This window comes from Typopeltis vanoorti, chromosome 1 (assembly GCF_054136105.1).
Source record: "Typopeltis vanoorti isolate ZY-2024b chromosome 1, IOZ_Tvanoo_1.0, whole genome shotgun sequence".
Taxonomy (NCBI): Eukaryota; Metazoa; Arthropoda; class Arachnida; order Uropygi; family Thelyphonidae; genus Typopeltis; species Typopeltis vanoorti.
This window is the reverse complement of record NC_143549.1, coordinates 75,687,487-75,703,907: the sequence shown is the minus strand read 5'-3', so window position 1 is coordinate 75,703,907 and position 16,421 is coordinate 75,687,487. Positions and strand designations below refer to the sequence as shown.

The 16,421-nt window shown below is 36.3% G+C and overlaps 1 protein-coding gene across 1 annotated transcript in view; it reads right to left on the bottom strand.

The window, feature by feature from the left end:
• The window catches only part of LOC150110101 (putative receptor-type tyrosine-protein phosphatase mosPTP-1), a 349,618-nt gene that overhangs the window by 57,467 nt on the left and 275,730 nt on the right, over positions 1-16,421 (bottom strand). The window contains exons 17-20 of the mRNA XM_090413286.1: positions 12,852-12,987; positions 2,523-2,678; positions 2,198-2,368; positions 198-326 (exon numbers count right to left, since the gene is read on the bottom strand). Coding sequence (XP_090269412.1) covers positions 198-326; positions 2,198-2,368; positions 2,523-2,678; positions 12,852-12,987 — 592 coding nt within the window. The remainder of the gene's footprint in view (positions 1-197; positions 327-2,197; positions 2,369-2,522; positions 2,679-12,851; positions 12,988-16,421) is intronic.

The following is a 16,421-nucleotide window of genomic DNA, read 5'->3' as shown; positions in this document are numbered from 1 at the left end:
AATATGACCAGTTCATTATTTTTTTTTCTTTTAAAATTCTAAGAAACCATATAAAATCAAAGAGCATATGAGCATAATTATTTGAGAATAGTATTTAGTTTTACATATCAACTTGTTTCATTCAATGAAAGACAATAATCTCTCTCTTTCTCACACACACAAGGTTACTGTAAATAAACTAATATTCTCTATGTTACCTTTTCTTCTAATGCTGAGAGTACCACAATAGTTTGACAATTGTGGTCCCACACCATTTGCCAAAAATCTGATATAGTTTCTTCTAAAGGATGTTGAGTTATAATGAATTCACGAAGTTTATTATAACCCTAAACAAAAAAAGACAAGAAAAAAAAACTGAAATGTGCAACATTCATTTTTTAAATAAGTATGAAAAATTTCAAAATTCGTTATTATTATTTTTTTTTATTTTTAGTATTCATTATTTATAATACTGGAAAGATTTGCACAGTTGACTTTCACAATACCAGAGATACTATTAAACAAGCTTGCTATAACAAACTGCTGAAGTGTCCCAACCAAAGCACTACAGATACTATAAGGTGAAGGGCATTTATAATAATATAATAAAAAATTATCTCTATAATAAATTATAAAAAAAGTTTGCTCCTCTCCTCTCCCATACAACAGTTTGACATTATAACAGTGCCAAATGGGACAGTCTCTGTGACTTCCATGCCTCATTCCCATAGTTGGACTATTGTTTCTTGCCTTCCAATCCAAATATATGCACCAAACATATCACTTCATTGAAATAATCCTTACTGGCATGAAAACATACATTCCCCACACTACCTGAACTGCCACTCCCTAACTAAACCCTGGTTCTCCAAAAGATGTGCCAAGGCTGTACAAATAAAAAATCAAGCATACCACAACTGGCTTGCATCAAAAACTCCATCCTCCTTTAGTGCTTATACTCAAGCTCGAAATAGCTGCAAGAAACTCTGCAGGATGTTGAGGTATAATAAACTTTGGGCATTCCTCCAATCAATGCTTCCAAAACAGAGTTTGAAAGAGCAAAAAAGCAGGAAACTGTTCTTGAAAAAATTATTCTCTACCCTAACCTTTATAAAAAACCCAAATCATTAGACGAATCAAGATATTGCTATCCAGGATTCACATCCAGTTTTTCCTACTATAAAAGAACTGGCCTCATTTTCCACTCTCAGTAAGTTCACAGTCTATAAATTCAAAATTCACTAAAAGAGATCTAATTCAATTAACTAGATCTCTGATTCATTTTACTCTCTATTACATAGGTGGTCTGTTTCTACTTTTTCTAACTTCAAGGCTGCTATTCAATCAAAGTGGCATACATAATCCCTGTACACAATATCCCCCTTTTCTCCAAATCTATAAAAATACAAATGTCACCTGGCCTGCACACTTCACCCCAAACCCAATGAACCAATTCCACTTCATCTTCTTTCATTCCCCCCCCCCCAGAATAGTCCCCATAGTACTATAACATGCAGCACTTCAAAGAAAACATTAATAAATTCTTTATTTGTTCCCATTCTTCCTAATATACACATGGTGCTGGTGTACTATAATCTTTGTATGTGGGTGTGGAAAGTATTACATATATAAACAAAAAATAAATAAATAAATAAATGTACAAAATAAAAAAAAAATGCATATTCATCACACTGCACGGTTTTCTTATGTTGCTAAAAATGCTTATTAATAAATCATCATGCAATCATATATAATAGAGATATGGATATGATCAGAAGTCATGATTGTTGGCACATTACCAATGCCTAAATTCTACTTTTTTATTGTTTCTCACACTTTGTACACACACACACACACACACACACACATGAAAAAACTTGCACATTTTTATTATTTACATCCCTAATTTAAGAAAAATGGTTAGAACTTTTTTAAAAAAAAATATAGCAAATTATTTAAACTGTAAAGCTATTTGCTTGGAAAGAGCTTCATTACAAATTATCTCTATAATATAACTGAACTAATAACTTTCTTCACAATATGCAGGAAGTAGCTCTGACCAACTGACATCAATTATCAATTCAAAAGCATGCTCATTTGAATATGAATAGCAGACTAACTCACAGAAATATCAAGCACAAATTTTATCACTTTTATTTATAATGATAAATATTAAAATATAAACAGCTGAAATCTATAAAGCATATACACCACATACCTGAAGGAATGTGGCATTGATGTAGTCAGATCCATCAGTTCCAGGTTTAGGAGTGATGTGGACCCGATAGGATTCTATAGGTATAAGGTTTAAGGAGCGATTTTTACCTTTATTACATGGTTTCAGTGCAGATACCACATTGAAGTCTCGTGCCTTGAATGAGGTCAGCAGCTTCAAAGGGAAAAATGATATTACAGCAAGGAATATAATAATTATTAGATTGATATATAATTCTTATTTAACATGCTTAATTATTTATTTTATGAAATTCTTGCAGAGCTCTACTAAACTTACTATTAAAGACAGCTAAATCTTAAAATATTACCTTGAACTGCTTCTCTAGAGGAGTAGCACTCTTTTCCTCACTGCTCTCTAGAGTCTGCAGATTGTGGATATACTGGGCAAACTGATTTATTGTTACCTCTGTTTCCCCACTCTCTATAGCCTCTAGCAGAGCATCATGAATAAAGACATACTGCTCCTAAAACAAAATGCTTTAATTAGCAGAGCTCTTATTTAATTTCAAAATTTTCAAATTATAATACATTAACAAATTTTCAAATTATAACTATTATTTTTCAGGAAATAACAACACATACTAAAATATTAATTATAAAAACTTCAATTAATACTTTCTGAAAAAAAAGAAAACAAATCTGAAAATAAACCCCAACTCAACATCACCAGAGTTAAAGATCGGTACTATCAATGTAAGAAGCCTGAATGGCAAACAAATGGAGCTAGCTGAGGAATTAGATAAGTACCAGATCGACATAATAGGGGTGACTGAAACAAAAAAGACCAAAACTGGTGAGATCTTTCTGAGCAATAAATACAAAATGTTATATTCAGGCAATAACAATCAAGGAAAAGAAGGAGTAGCCATAGTATTCAACACAAAATACGAGGCTAATCTTCTTGAATGGCAGTCAGTCTCAAGTAGAGTAATGTGGGCAAATATGAGAATGGGGAACTGGACAATGAGACTTATTTGTGCCTATGGTCCCACAGAAGGTTCTACTAAGGTAGAAGTGGAGGAATTTTTTGAGGCTTTAGAAAAAGCAACTGACACAATGAAAAAGGAAAAGTTGGTCCTTGTTGGGGATCTAAATAGTACAGTAGGAAATGATTGTGAGACATACAAAAATATTTTGGGAAAATTTGGAGAAAAGAGCAAAGCTAATAATAATGGCAAATATCTGTTGGATTTCTGCTCAGGACATGGACTGGTTATTACTAACACCATGTTCCAACATAAAAATGTGCACAAATTCACATGGAGAGAAGAGGCTAGGAATAAGAAAAGTCTCATTGACTATGTTATTGTTGATAGTGATGTTTTCTCCCTGGTGCAGGACACCAGAGTGTACAGAGGATTTGAAATTGGAAGTGATCACTATTTAGTCTTGAGCAGGATAAAATTGAATTTCATATTGAAGAGAATAACATGTAAGAAAGTTTTAAAGCGAATAAAAGTTGAGCAGCTCTCAGATGTGAACTGTAGACTAAAATACAGAAATATTATTGAAAAGAAAATGAAAGAGTTTGAGAACAGGAATCAAACCTTGGAGATTCAGTGGCAAACTCTGAAGGAAACATTGATTGATTCTGCCAGAGAGGCATGTGGTGAGGTTGTGTGCAAAGATAAAAAAATCAGAACTCCCTGGTGGACACAGGAAGTTAAAGAGGCAGTGAAGGAAAAGAAGAAAGCATATCAAAAGTTCCTGGCAAATAAGTCAGCTTTTACTCTTACAGAATACAGAGACAAATGTAAGAAAGCTAAACAGTGTGTAAAACTAGCTAAACAAAAGTCTTGGGAGGACTTTGGCAAGAATATAGAAAATAAATATCAAGAAGGTGGCAAAATATTCTGGAGGTTGTTGAAGAAGCTTAGGAATGGAGGAAAGAGTGCTGTAAAAGGAATTAGAGATGATAAAGGCAAAATGAAAACAGGAGAAAAAGATATCCTTGAAGTATGGAGTAATTACTTTGAAAAACTGCTAAATGAAACAAGCAGTGATGACAGCACAGTGATAAAAAACACTGACCAGGCGTGCAGTCAGGAATACATATCCATACTTGAAGTAGAAAAAGCCATCAAAGGCTTGAAATGTGGAAAGGCAGCAGGGGTAGATGATATTCGACCAGAAATGCTGAAGTATGGTGGTATAAGAGTCTTACAGTGGCTGCACTGCATAGTTCAGAAAGCCTGGACAGAGGGACGAATTCCCGATGATTGGAGTAGAGCTCTCATAGTACCCATATATAAAAAGGGAAATAAAACTGAATGTGAGAATTACAGAGGTATTTCCCTACTGAGTGTTCCTGGCAAGATCTATGCAAGTATACTTGAGAAACGGTTGAGAAGAATTGTGGAAGAAAAGCTTGGTGAAGAACAAGCTGGATTCAGGCCAAATACAGGCTGTCAGGATCAGATCTTCACTTTACGACAAATAGTCGAGAAAGCATGGGAATATAACAAAGATCTGTATTTAAGTTTTGTCGATTTGGAAAAGGCATATGACAAGGTGCCAAGAGAGAAGCTATTCAATACGCTGCAGTTATATGGTGTCAATGGGGCATTATATCAAGCAATACTTAGTCTTTATTTGAGTTGTGAGTCAGCAGTTAGAATTGAAGGAAGTACAGGAAGATGGTTTAATGTTAAATCTGGTGTGAGACAAGGATGTACATTATCCCCTCTGTTATTCATTATCTATATGGATCACATTATGAAGGAAGGTGGTATTAAACCTGATATCAAAATTGGAGATGTTAATGTCAGCTCTTTGCTTTATGCGGATGATGTTATACTTCTAAATAAATCCGCTACAAGTCTGCAAGATTCTCTGACTAAATTGAATAGCTGTTGTTATAGATATGGTATGAAGGTCAGCAATAAAAAGACAAAGACAATGAAAATAGGCAGAATCATTGAAAATGTCAACTGTGTTGTGAATGGAGAACCTGCGGAACAAGTAAAACATTTCAGCTACTTAGGCACAATTTTTACTGAAGATGGTAAACTAAATATAGAAATAGACAACAGAATCAGCAAAGCTGGTATTGTGGGAAGTCAATTGAATAAATTCATATGGAATAAGAAAGAAATTAGTCGGAACACTAAATTAGCTGTATACAAGACTGTGTTCAAACCAATTTTAACTTATGGATCTGAGAGCTGGGTCAGAAGTAAAACACTTGACCAAAGACTAGAGACCGCAGTATGAGAGTCCTGAGAAAGATTAGAGGCGTGAACAGATGGCATCAATGGCAATATCATATTAAAAATGAGGATATTAGGAAAGAACTTGACATTGTCAGCATCCAGGAATGCGTTAGCAGAGCTAATCTCAGATGGTATGGTCACTTAAATAGAATGGGCGAGGAAAGATTAGCAAAACAAGTGTTCTCTGCCAGGTTGGCAGGAAAACGACCCAGAGGAAGACCAAGATATAGGTGGATTGATACGGTACAAAGTGCCTTAGACGATAGAAATATAAGATCTGATAATGTTGGAGTCTTGACAAGTAACAGACTGATTTGGAGGAAAATTGTAGATAGGAAGTTAGTAATGATGTAATTTTTTCATGTAGTACTGTCATATCCTGTACACCCCTTGAGGGTACATGGCAGGAATTTGATGATGATGATGATGATGATGATTAATACTTTCCTATATTTTTGCAACATTACATTGCCATCATCAGGAATCACAAAAAACAATGTTAGTGCCTGCAATGATATGTGCATATCATTGCAGGCACTAACACACCGGGAAAATGAGGCTGAAGAAAGGCAACCAAGGTTGGGCCTAGAGCCCTAAACAGCACTCCATAGTGGGCTAAATTGGGAAGTCTTTGTCATTGGGCTGAAGATCTGAGGATTAATGCTTTCCAAAGTTGGGGGGGGGGGGGGTCTCATGCACCCAAATTTCTTGAGGTTTGGAAAATCAGGGCTGAGGCAGATTCCAGGATTAGCCTTTCATATTTGTAATAGCGTGACCTTCTTCCAGTGTATCCTGTGGTGGGTGTCCAAAGCATGGTCAGTAAGTCCTGAGTGGCTGTATTGGTTCCACCAATACAGCCACTCAGAAATTCTGATACTGGCTGTCCTGCCTGTTTGGCTGTAGTAGGACAGTTTACAATTGCAAGGGACCTGGAAGATACCTGGTAAGTCTAGGAAATGTGACTGGTATTTGGTGGAGCAGATAAGGGATGCCAATTCTTTATGTGGTCTGTAAGTGGTTGTAAGGTTATATTTCCTTAGAAATTTGTCAATTTTTTGGATGTGTCCTGGGTGGTGCACCTAAAACCTCCCTAAAATTCCATGATACTATCAAAAGGAGAGCAATTCAGCTCAGAGATGAATTCATCTCTTACAGAGTCATGTCAGCCTCTATCTCACATATGCAACATTTTTGCATCATGTCTGTTCTTCCATGGTCACTGCTCTACTGAACTGGTGGTTATCATTCCTCCACTTTCTGTTGGGCCTGTTAAAAGAAGAGCAGAAGTTGCCTGGTATCCCTTTTCAGTGCAACTTTAATACATTGAACTAGTTCTTCTCTTTGATCTCTCCTCTGGAACAGCCTAGCTCATGAAATATTCCCAAATACTTAAGTATGGCAAGGAAGGCAACAGGAAACCACCGTGCTTCATAATCATCTTCCTAATATAGTAGCATATTGCTACCCCACCAATCATAAGGCTGAAGAGAAAATACAAAATCAATGACTGTTGATCTGGATAAACACATTATCCAATTTGCCGACTATTTGCAAAAAGATAGGCCAGCAAAATGGGATCCTATCGCAATGCATCTTTCAAACTCCATCATTTTACTTCTTGCAGCCATTTTATCCACAGTTGCACTGACTTGGAAGCACCATATTGCTCCAATTTATACCAGCTATAAACACGTGACTCATTACATAGCACAATGCACATTGCCCATGAAGGTGTCCATTGACCTCTTTCCAAACAGTGTATAATGGAATGAAAACATAGGAGGTCAGTTTGCATTAATGATGAATTTTATTAAGTAAATGATTTCATTCAAGATTAAATACCAAGCAAGAGTATGAATTAATCATCATCATATTTCTAATATGTACCCTCAGGGAGGATTATTATTATTATTACTATTATATATTATGAAGATAGACCTCCAGGGAGTCAGAGACTCATTCAGAGATGCCATACTATCCTGTTCTTGAATTCATTCACACTGCTTTCATGCAACTTCCATTCTAAGTCCATTCCAATCACACACACCACTCTATGGGAGAACAATCTAGATCTCAGCTCCTCACCCCCCCCCCTTCTTGGCAGCATTCATTCTTAGATTCCAAGGAAATCGTCTTGTCCTTTCCCCGCCCTCCATAAAATGAAAAATTCCATCAACTGAAATCCTCTATGACCCATTCAGAAGTTTATAAATCTTAATCATATCATTTTCTTTCTTCAGTTTGCTAGTGTCTGCAGTCTACAAATTTGGAATCTGTGTTCGTAATCAGTATTCCACAATCCTGATATCATTTTTAACACTATTCTTTGCACTCCCTCCAACGTATCAGAATAACAATGGAAACCAGAAGACTGCGCACAAGTGAGGTTTTATCAAGACCTTGTAAAGAGGCAAAATGGCTTCCTTCTCTTTACATATCCAATGTTTCAGCATTGGAATTATTCTCTGAGTTGTATTTGCAATCTTTGCTATATGGCACTTGAACTTCAACTTCCTGTGTACTAAAATTCCAAGATCTGTAGCTTTATCTGTTTCTCTAGAATAATCCCACCAATATAATATGACACTGATTATCTAATCACACACACACACACACACACACACACACACACACACACACACACACACACACACACACACACACACACTACAGTGCATGACACTTTACATTTACTGACATTGAAATGACAGCCATTTTCACATGTCCACAATTCCAGTCTATTCAAATCATTCTGCAAGTAGTGCATATCAACAGCAATTCTGATTACTCTACCTATCTTTGTATCTTCAGAAAATGGATGTATGTCTCATGTCAAATCTTTCCAAATACCATTAATGTACAGATTGAATAACAACGGTTATCTTAAATCTTGCAGACTCGAAGACTCACATCTCCCATATATCACTCTTTGATATCTCACCAGCAAAATGGGATCCTATCACAATGCCTCTTTCAAACTCCATCATTTTACTTCTTGAAGCCATTTCACCCAGACACAGTTGCACTGACTTGGAAGCATCATATTGCTCCAATTTATACCAGCTATAAACAAGTGACTCGTTACATAGCACAATGCACACTGCCCATGAAGGTGTCCATCGACCTCTTTCCAAACAGTGTATAATGGAATGAAAACATAGCAGGTCAGTTTGCATTAATGATGAATTTTATTAAGTAAATGTTAAGTAAATGATTTCATTCAAGATTAAATACCAAGCAAGAGTATGAATTAATCATCATCATATTCATAATCTAATATGTACCCTCAGGGAGGATTATTATTATTACTATTATAAGTATATTATGAAGACAGACCTCCAGGGAGTCAGTGACTGTGTCTCTCAGTCAGCCATCATCTTAGCCATGCCAATAATGTATAATCCAATTTCATATTCTCCAATTTATGCAACAGTCTTTTATCTTATATTCATTCAAAAGCCTTAGTAAAACCCAAAATTATCATGGTGTATCTGTTTCCCTTATCTAACTCAGTGCTAACATTATTATAGAATGTGAGCAAGTTGTTAAAATATGACCTTCCTTTAGTAAACACATGCTGTTCATTGTGCAGTAGAGATTCTCTGTCAATACATTTCTTATGTGAGCCCCTAAACAACTTTTCTGAAATCTTCACCATCACCACACCAGAAATGCTAATAGGTTGATAGTTGGATACATCATTCTTTACACCATCCTTGTGCAATAAAATTACTATACATTTCCACTCCTGTGGAACCTTTCCTATTATGAGACTCAAATTATATAACCTAGTCATAGGAATAGCCACTTCAGCAGAACACTCTTTTAGCATCAGTGCTGATATTCCATCAATCTCTATTGTATAATTCTTATTCAGTTTATTCAGTTCTAGTAGCCACTTCTCATACACCACAGTGAGCCCAATGTTGTACACCAGGTTGTTAACTTTTATCATTTTCATAACTGAAAATGATAAACAGCAGGACATTGTCCTTATGCACACATTAATCCTTCTACATTATCTTTCACTTTTTGCTGAAATCTCCTGCTTAATTAGATTACATATCCATTTCACTCTATCCTATTTATTCTTCAAACTCTAGAGAGACATTCTAATATTGCATCATTTAAGTATTTTTTAAACACTTCTCTTGCACTGTGAATATCCTTCCCATCCAACAACTGATACCATGGTACAGAAGCCAGTATACTCCTCAGGTGATCATAATTTCCAGCTTTGCAGTTCAGCATATAACCTTTTCTGAATGGAACATTCATACTTAACCACTTCCGAAGTGAGTACTGCATGATCACTGTCACCAATCAGAGGCAGAATAGTTGCATCTTTAAGTAAAATACCCTTTGACATTATAGTCAGATCTAACACTCTTTGACTTAGAGTTCCTTTGGTCACATTCTGCTTGAGGAAGTTGTCTTGCAACAGCTCAATAAATTCACTTTCATCTTCCCATTAGATTTCACAGCTACCCAATCAATGTTTGAATAATTAAGGTCTGTCCATTATGATTACTTGATTCTCACCATTTTTTGTTCGGTAATGGATTTCTTCGTTACTAGCAATCAATTCACTAGGTCTGTAACAACGCCCCACTATGTATTTGATTTTGTTAAAGAACTGTTACTAATATTGAAGTCAAACACAAAATTATTTCCATAACAATACTCATTCCCATCATTAACACAGTTATATAACATCGTCAGTCTCAACTATAATTGGATTCAAATCTAATATCATTAGCAGCACACACACACACACACATCCCCCCCCTCCTCTCCTGTATACCCTTCCTAAAAAAACTGTACCCTTTACGCTCGATACCAGTTAGTATGTGTGCTTCTGGTAGCTAGGTCTCACCAATGACTACAGTATGAGATCTCAACATATTGACCAAGGCAACAAACCCTAACCCTCAATTTCTGATACTTCTAGCATTCATGTAGACATACTAAATACAAGACATACAAGATGTCTGATTACAGACATCTTGTCTGTAATCAAACTGATTACAGACAAGAATGACATACAACCTGCAGATCTCTATTCTTATTTAGTGCCTTACTTATACAGACATGTTTACACATGCTTGATAGGTCTGAACCAGACAAATACAAAATCGTTTCCATCACAATACTCATTCCCATCATTAACACAGCTACATAACATTGTTGCTCTTACACACAAATTCTCACTATTCCTCTCATCATAATTCAGTTTCTCTGACTCTCTATGCTAGGTCTTATACCAATTAATAATATTTTAAGACTCCCAATGCTAAGCACATTCAATTCATTAACTATTACTACCTAATTTTGCTGATGCAAAATTAGGTAGAGTAATAGTTAATCAAGGAGATGTGGAGAGCTTGCAGGAAGATTTAAATAGGCTGTCAGTATGGGCAAAAGTTAATGGTTCTCAGTTTAATGTTGAGAAATGTAAAATTATGCATTTTGGGATAAATAGATTACAAGCTATGTATCATATTGATGACACTGTCCTCTAGGAAATAGATGAAACTAGAGATTTAAGAGTGGTCGTAGACAGAGAGTTAAAGTTTAGAGAACATATTGCTAAGGTTGCTAAATTAGCCCATAAGATTACTTGGATATTGAAGAACACATTAACAAGTAGAGATAAGGAAGTTGTTATTCCTCTTTATAAGGTCTTGATATGCCCACATCTGTCCCCTGGGTTTCTTGGGGATGAGGAAGTGGTGGAGAGGATTCAGAGGTTATGAGAATAGATTGAAGGTATGCAGATTGCAGAAGCTGGTTGATAGGAGAAAAAGAGGTGATATGAAAGAAATATTTAAGTTGCTTAAAGGATTTTATAGGATAGATGCAGGGTGAAATGCTTCAGCACTTGTCTAGAGAGATCAGAGGGTGTGAGGGTTAGTGGGGATATCATAGGGGTGCGAGGACTAGATTTTTTGCTTGGAGAGTTGTGAATGAATGGAATGGGTTGCCAGAGTCAGTTGTAAGTGCTTTGTTTGTTAATGAGTTCAAGGAGAGGTATGATAAATTGTGTGGATAGATTGGATCTCCCACGATGAGTCTTTGGACTCCATGGAGGTGCATGTATAATAATAATAATATATTCAAACTGAAGATAAGGATATCCTAGAAGTCTAGAGTAATTACTTTGAAAGACTGTTAAATGAACCAAGCAGTGACAGAATCATACTAGAAAATTTTCAATAGGAATACAAAGAGGAGTATGTTATAATTATTACAATTGCAATAGATTATAACAGATCTAAATTATATGAAGTAAATGACACATGATACAGAGCAATACGTAGTCTATATTTAAGTTCTATGTCAGCAGATGGATATGGGTTGATGTAAAATCAAGTGTAAGTTAAGGGTGAACACTATCTTTGCTCTTATTTATGATCTATATGGATTTCATTAAAAAAGACAGTGACATTAAACTGATATTAAAATTGAAGATAACAAAATTAGCTCTATGTTTTATGCAGATCATGCTGTACTACTAAACTTATCTTGTGCAAGTCTCCAGGATTCTCTAACTAAATTAGATAACAGCTATAACAAATTAGTCATGAAAATCAGCAATAAAAAGGCCAAAACTATGAAAGTATGAAGGAACATTGAAAATTTCAGCTGCATTTTCAATGGAGAATCTATAGAACAAGTAAAATATTTTAACTATTTAGGCAGTTTTTAGTGAAGATGGTGAATTAAATATAGAAATACAAAAAAAAATAAACAAAATTGGTATAAAAACTGAATAAATTTATATGGAATAAGAGAGAAATTAGCCAAAATTAGCAGTATACAAGAGTGTATTCAAACCAGTTTTAAGTTATGAATCTGAGAATTGGGTCTACTGAGAGAGAGAGAAAGACAAATCTAGTTAAAAGTAAAGTAACTGCAGATGATGGCAAAAAGAACAGCATTAAAACATCTAGAGAGAGAGATCTAGTTAAAAACAAAGGATATACAAAAAGTATATCCTTTTGATGATGACAAAACTTGTCATCAAATAACCATTTAACCAACCACAGAGTTTAATTCAACGATGTCATCAGCACCTAAAACAAGTGAATAATCTTCCAAACAATAAATCATGGACCACTGTATGAACCACAAATCTCAAGCACTTATTGAAACAGAAAGTTGTTAACTAATAGGAGCACAAGAGTTAGTGTAAAAGTCTTCTAAAAATTTCATATTAGAGGAAAGCCATGTGGGACTGATCCAATAACTTGCTGTTATAATCTTTTGTACAGATGGAGAATAAACCATGGAGCAGTATTTACTTGAATTATACTAAAAGTGTGAAAAATGAGAAAAACGAATGTGTTTTATGCATGATTTGTTGACAGCATGTTAATCAAGATCAAATATTAAGAATTTTATCTAAGCATCATGCCATCTCACCTCTGTTTGCACTAAGTAGTTCCTCTGCTGCCTTATATGCTTCAAGAATCCATAGACGTTAATACTTTGTCTATGCTGGATCTGCTTCAACATGGCATCAAGAACAATATATGTCCCTGTTCTGCCTACACCAGCACTGAAATAAAAATATATAATTTTTGTTCTAATGCATACACAGAATCAATAAATATAGCATTTTCATACAAGACAAAATGAATTGAATACATGATTAATGAATAATAAACATAAAAATTTTAAATAGCTGATAGAAATACAGAATATCTTAAATCCATCATTATTTCATAGCCAAATAATTGAGATTTGCCTGGTCTTTGATAAGAACCAACAGTTCAGAACAGCCATCAGCTTAGCAAAACCTTAATTAACAGTATAATAAGAGGCTCCTGGATAAAATTCATATCTTTTAAGAAGTGCAAGCCAAGGCAACTCTGATGCAAGGTTATATTCTATTAAGCTTTCTGGTAAATTTCAAAATGTTTTAAGTTTCACTTCAACTGTTTGGCTATGAAATAACAATGAACATCCTCCATTTTCAGTACTTCACAGTGCCAGTTTGAGGGACGAAGTGAGCTGTATGGGAGCGATGGACTGCATTTGAGTGGTTATGGTGTGAGTCGCTTGGAGAGACTGCTGCTGGAAGGTAGAGAAGTGAATAGAGAGAATGAATCAGATCGAGAGGGGAGTGATGTGGAAGAGCAGGAGAGTAAGACAGGAGAGATTGAAGGAGTGGAAATGAATGTGGAAGTGAGTGGTATGAGTATAGATAATGAGAGAATGGGTGTGCAAGAGGAACAGGGAAACGGGGAGGCTCAGGGTGGACAGGGATACACAGCGTGAGAAAGGTGGATGCTCCAAGAGGAGGTGAGAGAATGTGTAGGCAGGAAAGTAGTGGGATGATCAGGGATCAAAAGGAAACAGATGGAATTGCAAAGGGTTCTAAAATGAAGAAGCAGAAAGGGAAATGGCCCCAGTCCAGCATGGAGAGATCACATCGAGTGAGTGGTATCAGTGGAACTAGCTGTAGATCCAGAAATGAGTTGTTGTGTTTGTATACCAATGCTAGAAGTATAAGAAACAAGGCGGATGAAATGGTTGCACTAATTGCGTCTGTGCACCCAGAGATTGTCGGAATAAGTGAGACATGGTTAGATGAGGATGACATCCTGACAGGAATAGAGATGGAAAGGTATGATGTGTTTCGTGAGGATAGAAGGGGTAAAAAGGGAGTGGGAGTGCTATTGATGATAGAGAAAGAGTTATGTCCATACAAGGTAGAGATGCAAGGGGGAAATGGGGCCAGTGGTTTTGAGGCAGTATGGTGTGAGATAGAGGTGAATAGATTCAAATACTTGGTGGGATGTTGTTATAGACCTGGTAATGTGGATGGTGGTGATAGTGAAATGTATAGTCAAATAAGCCAAGCAAATAAGAAAAGGATGATCATTATGGGTGATTTTAATTATGGCAATATAGATTGGAATGAAGAGATAGCAACTGGAAGTAAAGAAAATGAGTTTCTTGAGTTTTTGAGGGATAACTACCTCAGACAGTATGTAACAGAGGGCACAAGAGGATTAAGGATCTTGGATTTGGTCATCTCATCGGAGGATGTAATTATCAATGAGGTATCAAATCATCCACCAATTGGCGAAAGTGACCATGAGGTGATTACTTGGGTGGTTGCCACCAGTGCAAGGACCCCTGTGAAAAAAGGGTATATTTGGAACTACAAGGGGGGTGATTATGAAGAGCTCAGGAGACAGCTTGCAGGTGTAGCATGGAATGAGGAGTTAGCTGGAAAAGAGATCAATGCAGCTTGGGGGATTTTCAAAAAATATTTAGTGGATGCAATGTCTAAATGTATACCACGGGTGAGAAGGTTAAATAAGTTAGGTGTGAGATGGATGAATAAAGAGATTAAGCATGCAATACAGAGAAAAAGGGCATTGTGGAGGCAGCATAAGAGAAGTGGAAGTAACCAATTTCATGAGTTCTACAAAGACCAGGCAAGGAGAGTGACTTGGTTGGTGAGAGTAGCTAAAGAGAGGTATGAACAGCAGTTAGCTAATGAAGCTAAAAAGAATCCTAGGGAGTTCTTTCGATATGTAGCCAGCAAAAGAAAGAATGATTATGGAAGGATGACATTGATTGGAGGAAATGGTATAAAGACAGCTGTTGCAGAATGTGTGGTGGAGATACTTAATGAGCAGTTCATAAAGATCTTTCAATCTTGTGAATGTGACTTCATGGAGAGATTAAGAGCAGTTGATGATGGGGAGGAGAGACTGACTGTAAGTGAGCAAGAGGTGTTTGGGGAGTTGAGTAAACTAGATGTAAATAAGGCTGTGGGACTTGATAATATATCACCGCGTATTCTGAAGGAATGTGCCAGAGAGTTGACACCTGCCTTGACATATTTTTTTAATACGAGTCTTGCACTTGGTCAAGTCCCTAAAGAGTGGAAGGAGGGCAAGATTGTGCCACTTCATAAAGGAGGTGATCGAACTCAAGCATCAAACTATAGGCCTATCTGTGTGTCAGGTGTTGTGGTTAAGTTGTTGGAGAAGCTTGTGAGAACTAGGATCCAGAGTTGGGTTGACAACAATGGTATAATCTTTGATGGACAGCATGGATTTGCTAAAGGGAGGTCGTGTTTTAGTAATCTACTTACTTATTACAATAAAGTGACTGCTTCCTTGGACAGAGGAGAAGGATACACAGTAATATACTTGGATTTCGCAAAAGCTTTTGATAGAGTGCCTCATGATAAGTTGACAGTCAAACTAGAGCAGATGGGGTTGGATATTAGATTAGTGCATTGGATTGGAGACTGGCTATCTGATAGGTATCAACAAGTTGTGTATGGGGGTGCAATATCCAGGAAAAGGAAAGTCACTAGTGGAGTGCCTCAGGGATCTGTTTTAGGGCCATTACTATTTAACTTGTATATTAATGATATTGGCGAAGATTTGGATGGAGATATTCAGTTGTTTGCAGATGATGCAAAGTTGGGACGAACCATAAAGAGTAGTGAAGATGTTGTGGCCTTGCAAGAAGACTTGAATAAATTGAGTGATTGGGCAAGCAAATGGGGATGTGAGTTCAATGTTGCAAAATGTAAGGTTTTAAAATTTGGAAAACAAAGATGGGATGCAGAATTTATGCTTGGTGAAAATATATTGTTGGAAGTAGAGGAAATAAGAGATCTGGGAGTGATAGTGGATAAGGATCTAAAATTTAGGGGTCACATCGCCAAAATTGTGAAGACAACACAAAGACTTCTGGGAATGATGAGGAGGACACTGACATGTAGAAGTAGGGAGATTCTTGTTCCATTGTATAAGGCTTTGATTAGGCCACACATGGACTATTGTGCCCAGATTTGGTCACCTGGTTTTCAGAAGGATGAAGAGATGTTGGAAAGGGTCCAAAGGCGACTGACTAAGGTAGTTTCTGACCTCTGGAATGTCGAGTATGAGGAAAGATTGAAAAGATGTAATTTGCAGAGACTAGTGGAGAGAAGGAAGAGGGGAGATATGATAGAGACCT